We start from the raw sequence: 19,877 nt of genomic DNA, 5'->3' as shown, positions 1-19,877 counted from the left end.
ACATCAGAAAACATTTAACTCTTTGCCAGGACCTACTTGGTGCAAAGCGAAAACTTAGAGTAAAGGAAAATGATTTTTGTGTCTTTTCCCCCTAAACACAGTAGAACACTCAGGTCTGTTTCTGGAGACTGTAGAAAGAAGGTTTCTCTGGCTCCAATTTTCATGCAGAACAATTTTTTTTTTTTAATCTATATTTCTGAAAGATATAGAAACACCAAATCAGATATAAGTGTAAACGTGAGGAAAATGCTCACAGGAGAACCTAAGTTTATTAAAGATGCTTTTCTACTTTTTTTTTTTAAGCACTACATTCTTACTGCTCTAGCATGCACTGAAAAGTCTGCCCTCAAAGCTCAGTGTCTGAATGTTACAGATTGTTTTTCTAGGTGGAGGAGGTATTTTGGTTCATGAGGCCAATGTGGAAATACAAACAAATGCCCTGTTTACTTGGGATTGGGCGGGAAGGGTGGAAGTTGTCTAAAATCTCTCTTGCCAAACTTGACAGTGTATGTATGGAATCTTGTGTATTTTCTTGCTCAGACCAGTAATAGCCATTTTTAAGGGACGGGGTATATGCCTTGGTAACAGCACTTCAGAGCTTTTTTTACATTTGGGGGGGGAAAATTTTTGGATGCTGATAATTTAAAAGCAACACATTTTCTCCATTACTAGAAATCAGAAAGCCAAAATCAGATAATTTAGAGAAGGCTGGAAAGAGGAGAGATGCTTTTAAGAAAACATGTGGGTGTTTGACACCACGATGGCTCCCTTTGTGGCCGAGGGCGGGATTTGCTTGTTTTCGTGCAGGCCCTGCGTGTTCATTAATTCATTCAGCAGTATTTTCAGGCCTGTTTGACCACCTACAATGTGCTGAGTGCTGAACTAGTCATGGGACATACAGACACATCTAGATAACAGCCACACGGCCCAAACAGATTAAAACCAGATCGAGTAAGCCTTCATCAGGAGCTGAAGATACACCTGGCCCTGGTTCCAAAGTTCTCAGACACCTCAGGAGCCTGTGGTTGGCACCCTGTGTTGATTGTCAAGATCATCTCAAGTAACTACAGGAGAGAGAGCTGAGCCTTGAAGCCTGGGGGGAGAGAGGGGAAAGGCTTGGGTGGAGCAGAACTGAGAACAGGGCATCCTCTGGAACAAGAGTTCAAGTGCGTCTTATCCGCCTGGTTGTGGATGGCCGCCAGTAGTGCCGTGGCATCCTAGAAGCATCCCAGAACCTGAGCCGCTGCCATCACTGGCGGAGGGCGGCTTTTTGTTTCAGTTTCCACTGCCCTCTCTGGTGGCAGTGTTGGTGGCTTCCCCGCTGCCTGTGTGTTCTCAGGAGGATGGTCTGGGCAGCTCTAGCCCTGGGACGTTGCAGCCTTCCCCTCTTGAATCCGAGTGGGTCCAGCATCTGTTCACATCGACACAGTGGCGTCAGTATAGTGCAGTCACTGTAGCCACCTCTGTGGAGAACCACCCTGAAGCTGCACTGCTCAGTAACTCCGTTGTCCCCCTCCCAGACCCGCAGCATTAATCTTGAATCCTGTTTTGAGAAAGTAGGTGCTGGGTTTAAAATCCGTGCAGTTGGGATCGGTAGTAGAGGAATGTGTAGGGCAGAACATTCTGCCTTATTGGTTAGGGATGTGATGGCTCCTTACGAACTCGTATCTTCAGACTGGATATTTCCAAAGACCCTACCACTGGAAACACTTGGTTCTCTCTCTCTCTCTCTTTTTTTCTTTTTTTTTGTAGTAAAATACATATAACATTGAATTTATCATTTTAGGGTGTACAAATCAGTGGCATTAAGTATATTCACATTATATGTGTTTGAGAAGAATGTGTTTTCTTTCATTTTGTTCTGTAGAGGTCTACAGATATCCGTTAAATGAACCTTATTAATTGCATCATTCCTCACTAACTTTGGGTCTGCTCAACATGTCAGTAATTGAGAGAGGTATATGAAAGATCCCACTAGAATGGGATCTTTGTCCATATCTCCTTGTATTTGAGCTAAAAAATATTCTGAGACTATTTGTATAAACAGCTTTCTATTTTAATATCTAACAGTATGCATTTGTAAATTTATATTGTTAGACATGCAATGTCTAATAGGAATTGAATTTTTCTCATAACATAGTTACTTTTATCACTAGTGAGGATTTTTGCCCTAAAGTCTATTTTGTCTGATGTAGTATAACCAGAAGTGATCTTTTAATTGTTGCTGTTGTTAATATTTGCTTGATATGTCTTTTCCAATTTTTAAAAATTTTCTTTCAAATATCTTTACTAAGGTATAATTGACATTCAAGAAACTGCATATATTTAAAGTGTAGAAAAGTACATTTACAATGTTTTGCAACCATCACCATTATCCAGTTCCAGAGCTTTTTCATCACCCCAAAAGGAAACTCCATACCCATTAAACAGTCACTCCCTATTTCCCCTCTGCTCCAGCCTTGGCAACCACTAATCTGCTTTCTGTCTCTATGGATTTGCCTTTCTGGATATTTCATGTTAATAGAATCATACAACATATGTCTGGCTTCTTTCACTTATGATGCTCTCAAGATTTATCCATGTTGTAGCATGAATCAGTACTTCATTCTTTTTCATGGCTGAGTAATATTCCACTGTAGGAATGTATCACAGTTTGCTTATTCACTCATCAGCTCATGGACATTGGGTCATTTCCACCTTTTGGTTATTGTGAGTAGTGAAGTTACGAGGAACCACCAAACTTTTTTTTTTTTTTTTTTTTTTTTACCACCAAACTTTTTTCCACGGTAGCTGCACCATTTAACATTCCCACTAGCAATGTTGGAGGTTTCGTTTCTCCACATCCTCACCAACACTTGTTATTTTCCATGTTTTTGTTTTTATTGCCACCCCAATGGGCATGAAGTGGTGTCTCATTGAAGTGTTGATTTGCATTTCCCTAATGACTAATAATGATGAGCATCTTTTCATGAGCTTGTTGCCCACTTCCAGATTTTCTTTGGAGACAGGTCTATTCAAGGACTTGATTCTCTTTTGTATTAGCTATTATATCACCAGCATCTTGCATGTAAGTATAGTTATTTTTATAGGACTTGGTTTGTATAGTATGTACCTTCTCCAACCCTCATTCTATTGTTTTGGTTTTGTTTCTTTCTCTTTCTCTTTCCAGCTTCTGCTGCTCCTTCCAGGAGACCGGTTGTCTGACTAGTGCTTTTTTAATATTTAATATTTTACCTATTTTAGTTATTGGTCCAAAGGCCTGGGCTGTTCGTCTCTTCATTCAGCAGTATTTATAGGCTGTTGGGCCACCTGCCATGTGCTGATCACTGAGTCGTCATTGGAGATATAAACCTACTACTCCTCATACGCTTCTCTTTTGGATGTTTGCAGCTTACATTTTATTTTTTAAAACTAACTGATTCATAGAGCCTGGCATAGGGAAAAAGAGCAGTACTTAACTCTCTCCACCAGAGGTTTCAATACCAAATAGCCGTGTAACCATCGGGTTCACCACTTTACCTTTGTGGACCTCGGTTTCCTGGTCTGTAAAACTGGGGGCAGGACTAAATGACTTCTCAGGCCCTCTCAGACCCTGAAACTGGAGGTTATACATTCATGATTCACCACAGCTCTCCCTTACAAATGAGTGTATGTAAAATAGTTTATTTTGTAAAACGTAAAGGAATTATCTTGTGTGGGGAAAAGAAAAAGATGCCTGTGCTCTTTTATACTAGACACGTGAGTTTGGTCAGGTGCTGTTTTCTAAAATGGCACATTTGACATTTTCTGTGAAGATTCAGAGGGTCTGAAGAGCTTTCATGAACATTTAAGTTCCTTCCGTGCTGGGCACAACTGGGAATATAGAGGTCAATGAGTGTGGTCCCCACCTTCGAGAATCTTGTGATCTAGTAACAGAGATATAGGTGTCAAGTGGGAGTCTATCTCAGAGGCCCACAGGTCTTCAGGGAGTGGAGGATAGAGATACCCTTTCTTTCAGGAGGATGTAATGGAACCGGGCCAAGAAGGGCAGGATAGTGGGATGTCAAAATGGTAGAACCGTGGCTTTGCTCATCATGCCGAAAAGTTTAGCCTTGAGTTTGGGGGCATGAACCGCTGACGGGTCACGAGTGACCTGTGTTCTGCTGTGGACGAGACGTTTGTACACTGAGGCAATAATCTGAGTTGAGCGGAGGGTTGAGGGTTGAGGGTTGAGGAAGGAGGGACAGAAAGATGAAGGAGATAAGACAGTACAGACAAGGGGATGGTGCTGAAAATGTCCAATGTTGAATAGAAGTTCTGGTGCAGTATAAAAAAAAAAAAAAAAAAAAGAAGTTCTGGTGCAGAAAAAGTCCAAAAAAGCATTCTTCTGGAGTGGAAATCTGAAGCCTAAATCCAACTCTTTCTGACCTCAGTTTCCTCATATAACTTGTCCTCCACACGTACTAGAGAACCAATGAATTTGTGGTCTGAGCTCCTGCTGATACAGGCAGCTTCACGTCATCAGTCAGATTGTCTGTAAAGTGTGTGTGAGGTGAACCTGTTGTGTATTTTCCCCCCTATTCATTCCTTTGTGATTTCAGAGGTATCATCTGAGGAAAAGCATTTTAGTATCAATGTGTAATAAAGCCATACTGCAACCAAAATTGCATTTCAAGGAACACTTCGCTTTTTTACAATGTTAATTATCAATTCAGTTCCAAAACTGTTAGGTTAACCATAGAAAACTACCTATATTCAACTATTTTTGACCTACACCAATGGCAGCTTCATACAATTCAATTTACTAACTGCGGGCCAGGGGTCTGACCCTTCCCTTCTCAACCGCTAGAAGAATGTTGCCGGGAACTTGAAAATCCACATAAAAATACAGTGTGTTAAATACTGTATTTCCTACCAAATTCTCATGTCAGTCTTGTTTTTCTTTTCCAAAGTGGTGAGGAGCCGGACAGCTTCAGTAGCCAAGGGGTCTTTGTCAAATTTTGAGTAATTTGAGTAATTATCAAATTCCACTGTTGATTCATTTAAGGTGCTGAGCTTTCTCTCAGAGAGGCTGATAGGCCCTTGAAATGCTGACATCAGTATCATCTTAACTGTTGGTTAGCGTCATCCAGTTTTTTCAACAAACATTCGGTTGTCCACATTTCTTTTCTTTTTTTTTTCCCAGTTTTTTTTTTTTTTTTTTGCGGTACGCGGGCCTCTCACTGTCGTGGCCTCTCCCGTTGCGGAGCACAGGCTCCGGACACGCAGACTCAGCGGCCATGGCTCACGGGCCCAGCCGCTCCGCGGCATGTGGGATCTTCCCGGACTAGGGCACGAACCCGTGTCCCCTGCATTGGCAGGCAGACTCTCAACCACAATTTAACTATATTAAGTTGAAATATAGTTGATTTACAAAGTTGTGTTAGTTTCAGGTGTACAGCAAAGTGATTCATATATATATATATATATATATGTCTTTTTCAGATTCTTTTCCCTTATAGGTTATTAAATAATACTGAGTAGAGATCACTGTGCTATACAGCAGGTGCTTGCTGATTATCTGTTTTATACTGGTTGTCCCCATTTCTTTTTTTTTTTTCTGGCCACGCCCCGCACCTTGTGGAATCTTAGTTCCCTGACCCGCACCCCCTACATTGGAAGCACGGGGTCTTAACCACTGGACCGCCAGGGAAGTCCCCCATTTCTTTAAAAAGTTCTGAAAGCCCCTTGTCTCTACCCCTCTATTAAAACTGGAGTAGGAGTTTGCACCCAAGGGCCTGGATTTGCAGGGAGGGAGTTGAGTACTTTGTTCCTGGGTTGCAGGTGTCCAGGAAGAGGAAGGAGAGAGCCTCTGGAGATGCACGGCTGGCAAAGAGATTGGGGAAGACTGGGTTCAAAGTCTGATGCAGTGGACTGACCCAGCAGGAGGCCTTGCGGGAGCTTTGCCCCACTCAGGTTTGGACTTAAATCTGTTCAGCCTGAGATAAGAAATGTAAATCAGATCTTGGCTTCCAGTCTAACCAGGTGTTGTAAATACCAGCGCTGGATGAACATGCTCTCGGTCAGCTTTATTTTTGCTGTGAGGAGGAATGAAAAACTCAGCTAAGAATTTTTTTAAGCTTCTCAGAAGAAAGAAAAAGCAGTATAAAACAATAAGGTATAATTGATATGACAAGTAAGGAGGTCTACATTTTAGCTCCCCGGAGTAGGGCATAGTGCGTGCTCTGGTGACATTTGCTGAATAAATAAAGAGAAAGCACACAAGCTTGTTTAACGAAACAAGAGCAACTTAACCTGGGACTTTTCCTTTGATTTTTTTTTTTTTTTTAATTTGTTAAACAATCCAGAAGTGCAGTATGCATACAGAATGTAAATTTTTTTTAAATGAGCCAAAAATCAAAATTTGAAGTGTCTACCTTTGCAAACATTTCATCAGATGTAACTAGATTTTCCTCCTGTTGATGCTTTTCTGTTTGCTTCTTCCTGGGTTATTACTTTTTGTTATTAGTAACAAAACTCAAATCTGGTCAGGGTTTTTTCGGGTGAGGATTTACGTTGGGAAAATCTGATTTCCAAATCTTCTGTTCAGTGGTAGTACACTGGTGGTGGGAGACTTCTTCCCTTGGGGCCTGTTAACCAGCCTACCTGGCTGAAGCCTCTGCTGTGAAAGTGTTTGCTTATGAGTAGGCGAATCAGTTACTTTCATGTGGCATACGGCCTTAAGTAAATTAATTACTGCCTCCTATTAACAGTTGAAAATATTCACAATTGAGAAGATCTGAAACCAACCTTGATTTTTACATTGTTTCAGTAAGAGCTTTTCCAAAAAAAAAACCTCTAAATGAAAGCATGCTAATTCTTCTGGAGAAGTAAAACTACAAGCCTTTGAAGTGTTTGTCTTTAGTACCCTTGAGTGCCAGTTAAGAGTTTAAGGTCCTAAGTTCTTACAGCAGACATTTTCAGAAGTAAGGGAAAAAACCATTCAGAGAAAAAAGCGAAGGAAAAGGAATGCTAAACCATTGACCATGTCAACCGTTTAAAACGCCAGACAAAATTAAGCCTCCGCCCCCAGCTCTCCCAGCAACAACCAGCCTCTACCTGAAAAAGATTTCCCTTTGATGTTCTGTGCTGGGATCCAGTTCTAGTTTGCTAGTTTGCTTAGTGAGTATTTTTTGGAAGCATTCTTTTCTTTCCAAGGCTTTTGTTTTCTGCACATGGAGAAAGAGCCCATACTAAAGAATAGTTACTACTTATTTATTTTACTTCAGCTGTTTATTTGTGTAGAGGCCCATTTTAGAAGTTAATGTTGGTCATGGTTACACCGGTCGATGCACACATGTGTGCATTCATCCTGATACTTATCACATGTTAATATCAGGAAGCATTACTGGCTTAGCGTGTCTGATGTTATTGGTGCCAAGTTTTTAACAGATCATTATTTGTGTTTAAAGTTACTCCCCTCCTGCTCCACATTTGCCCTTGATTGGAATATAAAGGTTGACTGAGAGTAATTTCTCATAAATTTCAAGGCTTTGGTCTCTGAATATGATAGAAGGATAAAGGACACTTACTGCAACAAGGTTAACATGTCTGAAACGACTCCTACGTGTTCAAACTTTTCTTCTACATCAAAGGTCTGTTTTAAGGATACTCTCATGGTTTTAGAGTTTTAAAATATAAATTTTGTGTTCATAGCAGCACTATTTACAATAGGCAAGACATGGAAGCAACCCAAGTGCCCATCAACAGATGACTGGATTAAAAAAACATGGTATATATGCAATGGAATATTACCCAGCCATAAGAAAGAATGAAATACTGCCATTTGACGTAGTGTGGATGGACATAGAGAGTATTTGCTTAGTGAAATGAGACAGAGAAAAACTAATACTATATGATATCACTTATACATGGAATCTAAAAAATAATACAAATGCATGTATATACAAAACAGAAACAGACTCACAGACATAGAAAACAAACATGATTACCAAAGGGGAGAGGGGGGAAGGCAAGGTCAAATTAGAGGTATGGGATAAACAGATACAAACTACTACACATAAAATAGGTAAGCAACTAGGATATACTGTATAGCACAGGGAATTATAGCCATTATATTACAATAACCTATCATGGAATATAATCTGCAAAAAATACTGAATCACTATGCTGTACACCTGAAGCTAACACAATATTGTAAAGCAACTGTACTTCCATACAATTTTTTTAAAAAATAAATAAAACATAAATTTTGGTTAAGTAACAAATACTAAGTCAATATTTTGGGATGAATATTTTCCAAAATCCTGTGGCTATAGTTTTAAAAAAAGAGAGAGAGAGCTTTGCCTGCAAGTCTAGTCTAACTGAGGAAAAGGAATTACGAGCATAATGAAAGCTGATGTGATGAGTTGTATCAGAGGGACAAAGGTGGCATCAGGTGGTTAAAAAGTGGTGGAAAGTAAGCAGTACTGGAGGAGCCAGGCGATGGGCAGCATTCTGAAGGAAGACTAGATGGGGTTTGCCATCGTTCATGAGCCAGGCTTTGAGGATGGAGAGGAGAGGGACGGGGAAGCAGTCCAAACGTGGCTCACACCCGAGCAGAGCATGAAGGAGACCCGGCTGGATAAAAGGGTTCCTATTGTGGCAATAAGTGTGAAGAGACAAGGTTAGGCCAGATTCCAGACACACTTTAAAGCCCTATGTTCTTATAGCTCCTTGGCAGGATTGGTTAGGAAAACAAAAACGGTGCCCACTTTGATAGGCCTGTGGTCCCAAAAGGAACCCAGGATTTCAGAAAGGTTAATTAGGTCTTTGCAATTCACTGGTGAATGTTGCACTGAATCTTTTTTTTTTTAATTATTATTTTTAAAATTTTTATTTATTTATTTTTGGCTGCGTTGGGTCTTCGTTGCTGTGCGCGGGCTTTCTCTAGTTGCGGAAGAGGGGGCTACTCTTCATTGCAGTGCGCGGGTTTCTCATTGAGGTGGCTTCTCTCGTTGTGGAGCACGGGCTCTAGGCGCGAGGGCTTCAGTAGTTATGGCACACGGGCTCAGTAGTTGTGGCTCACGGGCTCTAGAGTGCAGGCTCAGCAGTTGTGGTGCACGGGTTTAGTTGCTCCGCGGCATATAGGATCTTCCCCGGCCAGGGCTCAAACCCCTGCATTGGCGGCAGGCGGATTCTTAACCACTGCGCCACCAGGGAAGCCCTGTTTTATTTTTAACAAAGTTTTTGAGGGCAGAAAACTTGGAAGAAAATGAACTACAGGACCCCAAACAACTTTTACCTGCCTACCAGGTCAGTTCTTTACATTTGTGTCTAAATGTGCATCTTTGGTACCGAGAGGGATGGGAGGGGCCAGAGACTGTCCTTTATGTGTGAAATGGGAGGTGGGACTGAGAGTTGTGTTGCATTATCAGGTGTGTTGTCATAACTAGAGCACAATCATTGCTATGGAGTTCATCTATAAATTATTTTTAGGGGAAGAAATGAAATGATTAGTCTAAGAATTTTATTCAAGCCGTAATTAAGTTGAATAGTAGAAAAGAAAGAATATCAGGACTCCGTTTCCTTTTAACTTATGGATTAGGTTAATAAAACAGTATAAAAGAGTCTTGGCATCGATTACAGCTTCATTTTCTAGGTAATTTCTCATTATAAAACTTTTTTTTTTTTTTGGGTACGCAGGCTTCTCACTGCTGTGGCCCCTCCCACTGCGGAGCACAGGCTCCGGAAGCACAGGCTCAGCGGCCATGGCTCACGGGCCTAGCCGCTCTGCGGCATGTGGACCGGGGCACAAACCCGTGTCCCCTGAATCGGCAGGCGGACTCTCAACCACTGCGCCAGCAGGGAAACCCTAAAACTCATTTTTGTTAACGCACATCACTCCCATAAAAACAGGAATGAGCAGAGAACTAGACAGAAAACTATAGAAGCTATAGAAAGCTATAAAATTAGGACCCCTGTCTTCTTTGTGTAAATCAGAGCAAAGTACATCAGTACATGTTCAGACAAACAAAGGTTGTCAAGAGCTGCCAGCATTAAGGCCAACAATGGCTATTTTGTGTTTTCTGATTATTTCATCTAAGATTGTGTACATTCCATGAAAAATGGCTCTTTCTTTACTTTCGCCCACTGCTTAACCATAGGAAAAGCCCATGAGTGGTAATGAGCTGTGATGACCCAGAAACAGTTCCCACGGGGAAGCTCCTTCATTTTTAATGTCCTTGAAGGTCAAGAAGAACATATCTTTTTGAAAGCGGCTTGGCCGTTAAATTATCATATTGGGATTTCTCAGGATATAGTCTTCAAGGTAATTTCTGTCCTAAGATTCTTTTTCTAGGTTTGGGAACAAATCTTCCCAACGTTCCTATGAATGGAGAATGAGATGATGAAAGAGTGGGATGTAGGTTTGCACATGGGTCTGGCCCTTGTGGATGGCCCAATATGGGAAGGGGGTGTTTTTAAAAAGCTCATTTCTTCTCCTTTCCCAGCTAAGCTGTGCTTCTGCTGACTGTACCATAGCTGTGGTGGTTCATAGTGGTGTCTAGACAGGAGTCGGGGTCTCTAAGCCTGGATCATAGCCCACAGGGTTCAGAACCCTAAGACCCAACCTTTCTTTTCTTTTGTGAAGCGTTTGCCTTGGCTGTGAGTTGGAGCAGTTCTCTTTCTAAAGTGTAACGCAGACATGCTAAGCAAAATTAGTTCCACATCACTTGGTTAAGGAGGATCATTTTCCCTTTCGTGTTCAGAACTGCAAAGACAATAATCACCCTTGTGATTTTGTTTAGCATGTCTGCAGGGAATCTAAGTCTCAGAAGACTCGATTCCCTTCCCCCCCACCAAGTGGGACAAAGCTTAGTAGTTGAATGTAAGGGAACTTATCTATTTGTTCCAGTTTAGATTCTTAGGTAAATTGGATCTGGTCAACCTTTCCCTGGCTAATTTTGAGCTAAATTATGATCCAAGAAAAGTTTAAATTCAGGGTTTCTCCTTCCTAGTTAAGCCAGACCGCCTTCAGCGCTTCCCTCCTAAATTGCCCCAGGGTTTCTAGATTATGGGTGTCTCCTCTGCTTCTCTCTTTAAATCCAAACTCATCTGTCCTGTGTCATCTCCTGAGATCTGGACTTTTCACAGTTTCCCAGGTGATAAAATGATCTGATAAATCATTATTATTCAAACCTGCAGGAAATCTTCCTTATTGTTTTTCGGGCAGTAAGAGGTGTGTAAGAAAACAGTGTGGTGGAGCAGACCAGGTGTAGACTATAGTACAGTCGATGTGTGCCCCACCCCCATCCACCCATCCGCACCACTGGGATGTGTCCCTGGTTATGGATGTAAAATACAGGGCTGTGTGTGCTTTAAGTGTATACACATGGATTGTGCTAAGACTCTAATTATAACTTCACTCCATACATTTCAAGATCCATCCACACCATCGTCCAATTGATTGCTTCTGACTGATGAACAGTATTCCATTGTAAAATGTTTACCTTGTTTTTGCTTATTCTTGGAGTTCATCTTTTGTTAGATCTTTTCCCAAGTAATATAATGTATATATACATATATGCATCTTTATTTTATGCTATTTTTAATTAATTAATTATGGCTGCATTGGGTCTTCGTTGCTGCACGTGGGCTTTCTCTAGTTACAGTGAGCAGGGGCTACTCTTCGTTGCGGTGCGAGGGCTTCTCATTGCGGCGGCTTCTCTTGCTGCTGAGCACGGGCTTTAGGCACACGGGCTTCAGCAGTTGTGGCATGTGGGCCCAGTAGTTGTGGCTCCCGGGCTGTAGAGCACAGGCTTGGTAGTTGTGGCGCACGGGCTTAGTTGCTCTGCAGCATGTGGGATCTTCCTGGACCAGGGATCAAACCTGCGTCCCCTGCATTGGCAGGCAGATTCTTAACCACTGCACCACCATGAAAGTACAATTTTATGCTTTTTTTTTTTTTTTTTGCGGTACGCGGGCCTCTCACTGTTGTGGCCTCTTCTGTTGCGGAGCACAGGCTCCGGACGCGCAGGCTCAGCGGCCACGGCTCACGGGCCCAGCCGCCCCACGGCATGTGGGATCTTCCCGGACCGGGGCACGAACCCGTGTCCCCTGCATCGGCAGGCAGGCTCTCAACCACTGCGCCACCAGGGAAGCCCTATGCTATTTTTAATGGTATCTTTTTTAGTTGTTGTTTGTGGCTAGTATATAGAAATTGATTTTTTTTTATATTGGCTTATCCCCAGTGACTTTGTTAAACTCTTACTGATTCTAATAATTTGACAGAATTTTGGAGTTTTCTACAAAGACTGTAATTATATGTGAATAATAACATCTTCCTTTTCAATCCCTATTCATTTTTATTCTTGCCTTATATGTGGATTATGACTTAATATACAATATAGAATAGAGGATGGGATGGTGGTAATGGGAGTGGTTTTAATATTTTGCCATCAAATATGATGTTTGCTATAATTTTTATGGATATCTTTTATTGGATTAAAAAAGTTCTCTTCATAATTTGTGAAGTTTATTTTTAAATTATGCATAATATTAAATTCATCCAATGCTTTTTGTCATCTATTGAAATGACTGTATGACTTTTCTCCTTTAATCAATTAATGTTGTACTGTATGTTGGAAAATCAACATTATTCCAACCTTGCATTTTTGGGATTAAGTCATCTTGGTCATTATTTGCTTTCTAGATCCAGCTTACTAATAATTTTGTTTAGGACTTTTTGTATCTGTGTTCATGAATGACAGCAGCCTATAATTTTTTCTTCTTTATACATTCTTGGGTTTTGGCATCAAGGTTTTAATAGCCTCAAAATGAGATGAGTTTGTTTCTACTTTTTCTCTTCTCTGCAGAAGTTTGTGTAAACTTAGAGTTATTTGTTCCTTGAATGTTTCATAAAACTCTCTAGTAAAACTTTCTGGATGTGCTGTTTTCTTTGTTGTAAGATTTTTACATAATGATTTATTTTCTTTAATGATTATATTACTATTCAGATTTTTTCTTTTATTCGTGGTGTTAGTTTTAAGGAGATCTTCTCTTAGGAATTTGTCCATTTCATCTATCTTTTCAAATTTACTGGCATAAAATTGTTTATAATACCCCCTTTCAATACCTGTGGCATCTATACTTATGTTTCCCTTTTCATTCTGATAGTTTGTCTATTTTTTCTTGATTAGTTCTGCCAAAAGTTTGTCAATTTTATTAGCATTTTCAAAACAATAAAATTTGAAATTTAGTTCTCTATTGTATGTTTTTCTGTTTATCTAATTTCACATTCTTTTTTTTACCCTGTCTATTCTGTGTTTATTCTTTTGGTTTTTTTTCTAATTTAAACGTTACTTGCTTGGTTCATTAAATTCCAGCCTTGTTTTCTAACACTGTAAGCATTTAAGTGATGTTTTAGCTACATCCCACAGGTTTCGATATGCAGTATTTTTATTACCATGTAGTTCTAAATACTTTCTACTTTCTAATAATATTTCTAAGAGTTACTTAGAAATATAAATTCCTAACGACATGGATTCTTCTGATTATCTTTAGGTCACTGATTTCTAATTTAATTGCTTTGTGGTAAAATAATGTGTTTTCTGATACCACCAGTCTTCTGAAATTTGCTGAGACTTGATTTCTGGCCCAGGATGCCATCAGTTTCCATAAGTATTCTATGTGAACATGAAAAAATATGTATTAAGAAGTTGCTTCGGACTTCCCTGGTGGCGCAGTGGTTGAGAGTCCGCCTGCCGATGCAGGGGACACGGGTTCATGCCGCGGTCTGGGAAGATCCCACGTGCCGCGGAGCGGCTGGGCCCGTGAGCCATGGCCACTGAGCCTGCGCGTCCGGAGCCTGTGCTCCACAACAGGAGAGGCCACAACAGTGAGTGGCCCGCGTACCGCAAAAAAAAAAAAAAAGAAGAAAAAGAAGTTGCTTCACTTAGTATGTTGTAAATGTCGCTTAGATCAAACTTGTTAATTGTGTTGTTTAAATCTTCTTTATTCCCAGTCTGCTGGATTTATCTATTGTTAAGAGTGGTGTGCAGAAATCTCCCACTATAATGGTGGGTTTATTAACTCATGTTATTTATATTTGAGGTACATGCAGGTAAATCGAAATTTTTATCATTTTGAAGTACTCCTCTTTGTTTCTAGTAATTCACTTTTCCCTTCTTTTCCTTTGTCTGATTTTACTGTAATGATTCCAGCTACTTCCTATCCATCCATTTCTCCCTCCCCACAGGCAGCCTTTGTTGGAATTTTTCTCGTGTATCCTTCCAGAAAGATTCTAGGCACATCAAAGCATAAACAGAGATATTTTTCATTTTTTTCCCTATACACATGGAAGTATACTAGACTCTGTTCTGTCCTTTAGCTCTTTCCACACTCTAAAATGTGTCCCGGAGAACACTGAGCAGCCTCCTCCTTCTTTTAAATCGCTTGTCCTGATTGCTTTTAGGTTCTCCCCCTGGTGCTGTCACCCTCCCAACTGTTGCCAGAGTCATCTTTCTAACCTATAAATGTGATGCTGCCTCTCTCCAGGGCTCCCCATCACCTGTGGGTGAAGTTCAAGATTCAAGTCCCTCTTCACTTGGGTCCACTTCTCTGTGTGCCTCTATTTGCGCTTTCTCCCTTTTCCAGCTCATTCTGTGTTGTGCTTTAGCTCATTTCAGGGCTTCACCCCAGCCACTCACGACTTTTCAAATAGGCCATGTGTTGCTTACTCTCCTTCTGTGTTCGGAATGCCCAGCATGGTTTGTTTAAACCTGAAATCTCAAACATCTCTTACTGCTGGCCTTTCTGAAAGTCTCTGAGCCCTCCTGGGGAGTATGGGCACCTTCCCCCTGCTCCCATGTGCCCTGTCTTGGCGCTGAACACGGTGATGCATCCGTCCTCCATTAGAGTTGGCGCCATGTGGCAGAATTACTTGTGGAACTTGATAAAAATGCACATGCTCAGCTGTTACCCCCACAGATGTATTCAGTAGATCTGGTTCTGACCCGTTGCTGGATTAAGTTCCTCTGGGGAGGAGATGCCTCTTACCCATCGGTCTTTCTCTAGTACCTGGAATCTGCCCCATATGAAGTAGGAGAACAGTAAACATCAGAAGAACATGCTAAGACTAGAAAGGAATATAGGGTTCCAAGTGAAGCAAGGATTGATTGATAGGACGAACTTTGATTCTGCAGCCTGTGGGGAGTGGGTTGAAGGTGATTGCTTTTAGGAGAGTGGTGACATCACAGTGGTGTTTCAAGATTAATCCCGCAGAAGAATACAGCAAAAGGATGGCCAAAATGGAAAAAGCAAGAACAGTCAGATGACGTGGTAAAAATGGTCCTGAAGTCGGGAGGGGGACCAGAAAGGAAGTGGATCCAACTGACATTGGGCAGGAAAAATCAACAGGGCTGGGCAGCTGGTTGGTTGTGAGTGGCAGGGACAGGGAGGTGTCAAAGATGTCCCCAAAGCTGTTTGTGTGACGAGGCTGAAAGCCACTGTGCCTCAGGACGGGTCTTTGACAAGATGACTCATCTCTGGGGTTTGGTGAATAGTGGAAGGACCTAGCTCCTTGGGCTGCTCTGCAGACCTGACTGTGGCCATCTGGAACTTTGACGGAGTGGGGTGACAGTGGGAGGAGGGCTGGATGCCTTCCATCCAGGCCATTCTAGGTCTTTCTGGAATGTACAGGGGAGGATGAAGAGGAGGAGCTTCCTTCCTCTCTGGCTCCAGTGCACTCACTTTGGAGGTTCACTTGCCCCACTAGCTCCACCAGTTCCACGAGCACCATCAACTTGGATGGCTGCTGCGCCCTGACCGGCCATGCTTGGCAGACAGAGATTTACCAAGACTGCAGATCACTTGTGACCTTCAACCTTACCAGAAGAGGCTGTTACTAGTAAATACCGAGCAACAAACACAGGAAGCCCAAGAGAATAAACAGAAACACGCACACGCAGCTCTAGTTTCCCTTTGTGGTGCTAGCTTGTGGCGCCCCCGCAGTGAGCCTGCTCTGCGCCCTCTGGGAGAAGTCGGTTTCTTCATCTATGGAGCCCTCTTAGTCTGACCCTGGCCTCCCTTTTCTACAGTGCACTGTTAGCAAACACAAAAAGTGAGCCCCTGTTTGGGAAAGGAGACTAGATACTGTGAGGTGGTCATGACCTCACAGACTCACGGCTCTGGCCGCTCTGTCAGACGGATCTGCTCCTGCTTCTTTATCTCACGCTCTCCCATTTCCAGTGCAGACTTTGCCCCCCGCTCAGAAATCCACGCCCCATAGTGGCTCACCCATGGAATTCTATATTTTTGGCTCCTGGGGAACTAGGACCAGGGAGCCCCTGGTTCTCGATTCCTTAAGAGATGAAAGAAGACTGACAGCTCGAGCCTGTGAAGGATATTGAACCAAGGTTTCCACTTTCTCCCCAACAGACTCTGCCTTCTGGAGAATTCTGATTAGCTTCCTCATCTTCTTTCAAGGGAATAATTTGTAGAAGTCTAAACACTACAGTTTTACAGCATCAGAATAGCTTTTAAAACGCTAGTAGCACAGGAGAAAGGCGTGCTCTCGGATGGTATAGTCAGTTATCACCCTCCGCCCCATGGAGGGTCCCATGTGCTGTCTCATTGCACAGATCCGGAGCCAAGTTCCAGGTCCTGCCCCACCGAGCACACGGTCCCCCAGGTCCCTCATTGGAGGTGAATCAGTACCTCGCTTCCCGTCTTTCCTCTGTTGTCAGGGGAAGATTCACTGCCTGCCCCCGCCCCCACCAGATGGCACCTATGGTGGTTTTAGCTCTCGTGCCCCTCGGGATTCTTTAGGGGCTCGTAAGGCCACCTGGTGGTGCTTTCAGCGTAGGGAGGGGTGAGCATCTATTTCCTCACTTGCCGTAACATCAGGTCATATGTAATGGACAGGAGGCATATTCCCTTATTCCCTACTAGCCTTCTTTAGTCTTCTGGAAGGTTTTGTTGAACTCAGTTGTCTGTTGTTCAGGGGCTGAGCTGAATTTCCTGCTGGAACAGTCAGAGGACTGTATGAGACTAGGGCTCGGGGGGGACAGTTTCAGTGTCCTTGTTCCTGAAAGTGGGAACATGAACTTCCCGATGGTATTAACTGATGGGACCTTAACATTTTATGTAGAAACTGCAGTAGTATCACGGCCTCCAAAGAGTCTGGAATTTCGGAGATGTCAACCAAACTTCCATTAGTAATTTGTTAGCTCTTGTCACTTTACCTCAACTCTGAACTGTAACGAGGCTGGAAAAGGAACCATGATGTTGTGGTGTCTGAGGCAGAAAAGAATAGAATTTATAAGCAGTACAGGGAAAGCCTGAGTGTGACGGAGCGTGAAAGTACAGACCCGAAGAGCAGAGGACGGCGCCAGAACATTATTTCATCAAATTTTCAGCACGAAAGAAGTTTTTAGTACACCCATCTTTCCTTAAAAATAATTCTTACTGCTACTCAACCATAAAAAAGAATGAAATAATGCCATTTGCAGCAACATGGATGGACCTAGAAATGATCATATAGTCAGACAAAGACAAATATCACATGATATCACCTATATGTGGAATCTAATATATGAACTTATCTACGAAACAGAAATAGACTCACAGATGTACAGAACAGATTTGTGGTTGCCAAGGAGGAGAAGGGTTGGGGAGGGATGGATTGGGAGCTTGGGGTTAGCAGATGGCAACTATTATATATAGGAGGGATAAACAACAAGGTCCTACTGTACAGCACGGGGAAATATTGATATATTCAATATCCTGTGATAAACCATAATGGAAATGAATATAAAATGAAATATATATGTATGTATAACTGAATCACTCTGCTTGTACAGCAGAACTTAACACAACATTGTAAATCAACTGTACTTCAGTAAAAAATAAAATAAAAATAATTCTTACGTCTTCATAATGGAGAAGGAGATAAAGGAGAAATGGAAATGAGCATCACCAAACAAGTTGACTTCGGGGGTCCTGATCACCTTAGTCCTCACGGTCGAGGCTGTGGACCAGCCGGCTGTATCTCGTGATGCCGGTTCGTCCTGGGGGAATGAGGCCTTCGCTGTCTGAGCTCACTAACCCTCGTCACCTTGTGCTTCCTCCTCCAGAGGTGACCCACTACTTGGGCATGGGACACCGGCCCCTTCCCCACTTCCTGTGATTGAGCCAGCGGCCGGGGTTACTGTGGGGATGCCTGTCCATCACCAGAAGTCAGACTCTTGGGAGATGGACCCTGACTTGTTGCCCGGCTGCAGGCTCAGTGGCCTGAGCAGAGGGGGCAGTCTGGAGAGTCGGGCCAGCAGCTCCCGTTCCAGAAGTCTCACTCGGGTGAGTCCCTGTTTCTCCGGTGCTCTGTGTGCTTGAATGTTGGCTGATTTTGCCCCCCTATCAGGAGTATCTTACAACATCCTTTTGGGGTAACTAGCTTGACGTCTTGGAATACTCGCTCTCTGAAGCGGCATTTCAGTGTGAATCGTATTGAGTTTTGCACAAAATCCAGAGCAGTGATAACTTGGCTGCTAAGACCCAGAGCACGCCGTGCCTGAAGGTGGCCACCAGCCCAGGCCAGGGCGCCTGCCTTTCAGGTCCAATGACTGGAAGAAGGGAAACACCTCACAGGATAACATCAAATTCACTTTAAAACAGATGTTTAAGTCCTTTACAAATATAAATGCTTTCCTATCCCTTTCTCTCGGCATCCAGACCTTTACGTAAGTGTCAACAAGCTTTGGGAACTTTCACAAAAAGTCTGTAAAGTTAAGAGAAGATCTTTTGGCCCTCCCCACCCCTCAGGGTATTCACCTTTCAGGATGGAGACCTTCATATTCATAGAGGGAAGGACAGGAGAGAGTCCACCTTGGATCTCAATAAAAATGGTCCATTGTTCATCTCAGCCCATCTTCAATGGGAGCACAAATTTTCTAAAGATACACCAATCCCTAAAATTAACCCCAGCTATGCTGAACATAAGAAGGAAGTGTACAGAGGGCAGTTAATAGTAACAATAGAATTTTATAGGCTCCTACTTGCATATTTTCTTTTTTTCAGTCACCATGGTAAGTATGTGATAAATATTTGATTCGCCAAAGGAAAAATATATTACAAATTACTCTCTGAATATCTGAGAATCTATAAATCCTTAAGAATAGAGAATTTGGGACTAATTTTTTAATTTAAAAACTGTATTTAAAGAATATGTTAAAAGAATAGGTAGAAAGACATACAGATTAATACTCCGGTCATTGGTGGAGTCTGTTCTCCAAAGCACAGTTGGGAAGCAGCTCTGCTCTGATGTAGAGGGTATTTCTAAAACATGGCGTGGATAACTTAGGAACCATAGTCTAAAGGGCTGCCCTGTGTGGGGGGCGGGAATAAAGTCGAGAACGGTCGTCAGATGACCTCGGTCTCTGAGGAAATGGGTATAGTGCGTTATGAGTCAGTGCTTGAATTATTTTCTTGCCTTTCACTTTCATCTTCTTATTGAACTTGAGGCAAATCTCTTAACATCCTTTGTACCATGGCCTCTTTTGATAGAAAGCTGAAGCAATACCTGTTCTCTGTCTCTTCCTGGGAGAGTCCATAACCCCAGGTGTGTCACGTGCACTGAATTTTGGGCAGGAAAGTCGCTACTTTTCTATCTCCACTGTAGTCATATAGGGTCCGTTCTTCACATGCACCAACTCATACCCACCCTCACCACATCCTCTGCGGTGGGTCAAACTCATACTCCAAAGACAGAAAGGACTTGATTGAGCTCTGCAAACCCGTCCATGGAGGACTGCCTTCCGTCTGTTCTGTGTAGGTGATTTATCCCTTTGCTCAAATACTGAAGCACGGTTCTCGGAGGTGGGGACAGAGGCAGAGCTTGCAGTCTGGTGGCTGTGGTTCACCCT

The 19,877-nt window shown here is 42.4% G+C and overlaps 1 protein-coding gene across 2 annotated transcripts in view; it reads left to right on the top strand.

Annotated features, from left to right (window-relative positions):
* PROSER2 (proline and serine rich 2) overlaps positions 1 to 19,877 on the top strand; it is a 41,924-nt gene that overhangs the window by 2,645 nt on the left and 19,402 nt on the right. For both annotated transcript variants that reach the window (XM_024734176.1, XM_024734178.1), the window contains one exon: positions 18,093 to 18,312. In XM_024734176.1, the coding sequence (XP_024589944.1) occupies positions 18,175 to 18,312 (138 nt within the window). In that variant the 5' untranslated portion in view covers positions 18,093 to 18,174. The remainder of the gene's footprint in view (positions 1 to 18,092; positions 18,313 to 19,877) is intronic.

Source organism: Neophocaena asiaeorientalis, unplaced genomic scaffold (assembly GCF_003031525.2).
Source record: "Neophocaena asiaeorientalis asiaeorientalis breed wild unplaced genomic scaffold, Neophocaena_asiaeorientalis_V1.1 scaffold120, whole genome shotgun sequence".
In the NCBI taxonomy this organism is placed as follows: domain Eukaryota; kingdom Metazoa; phylum Chordata; class Mammalia; order Artiodactyla; family Phocoenidae; genus Neophocaena; species Neophocaena asiaeorientalis.
This window is presented reverse-complemented; position numbering and strand designations above follow the sequence as displayed.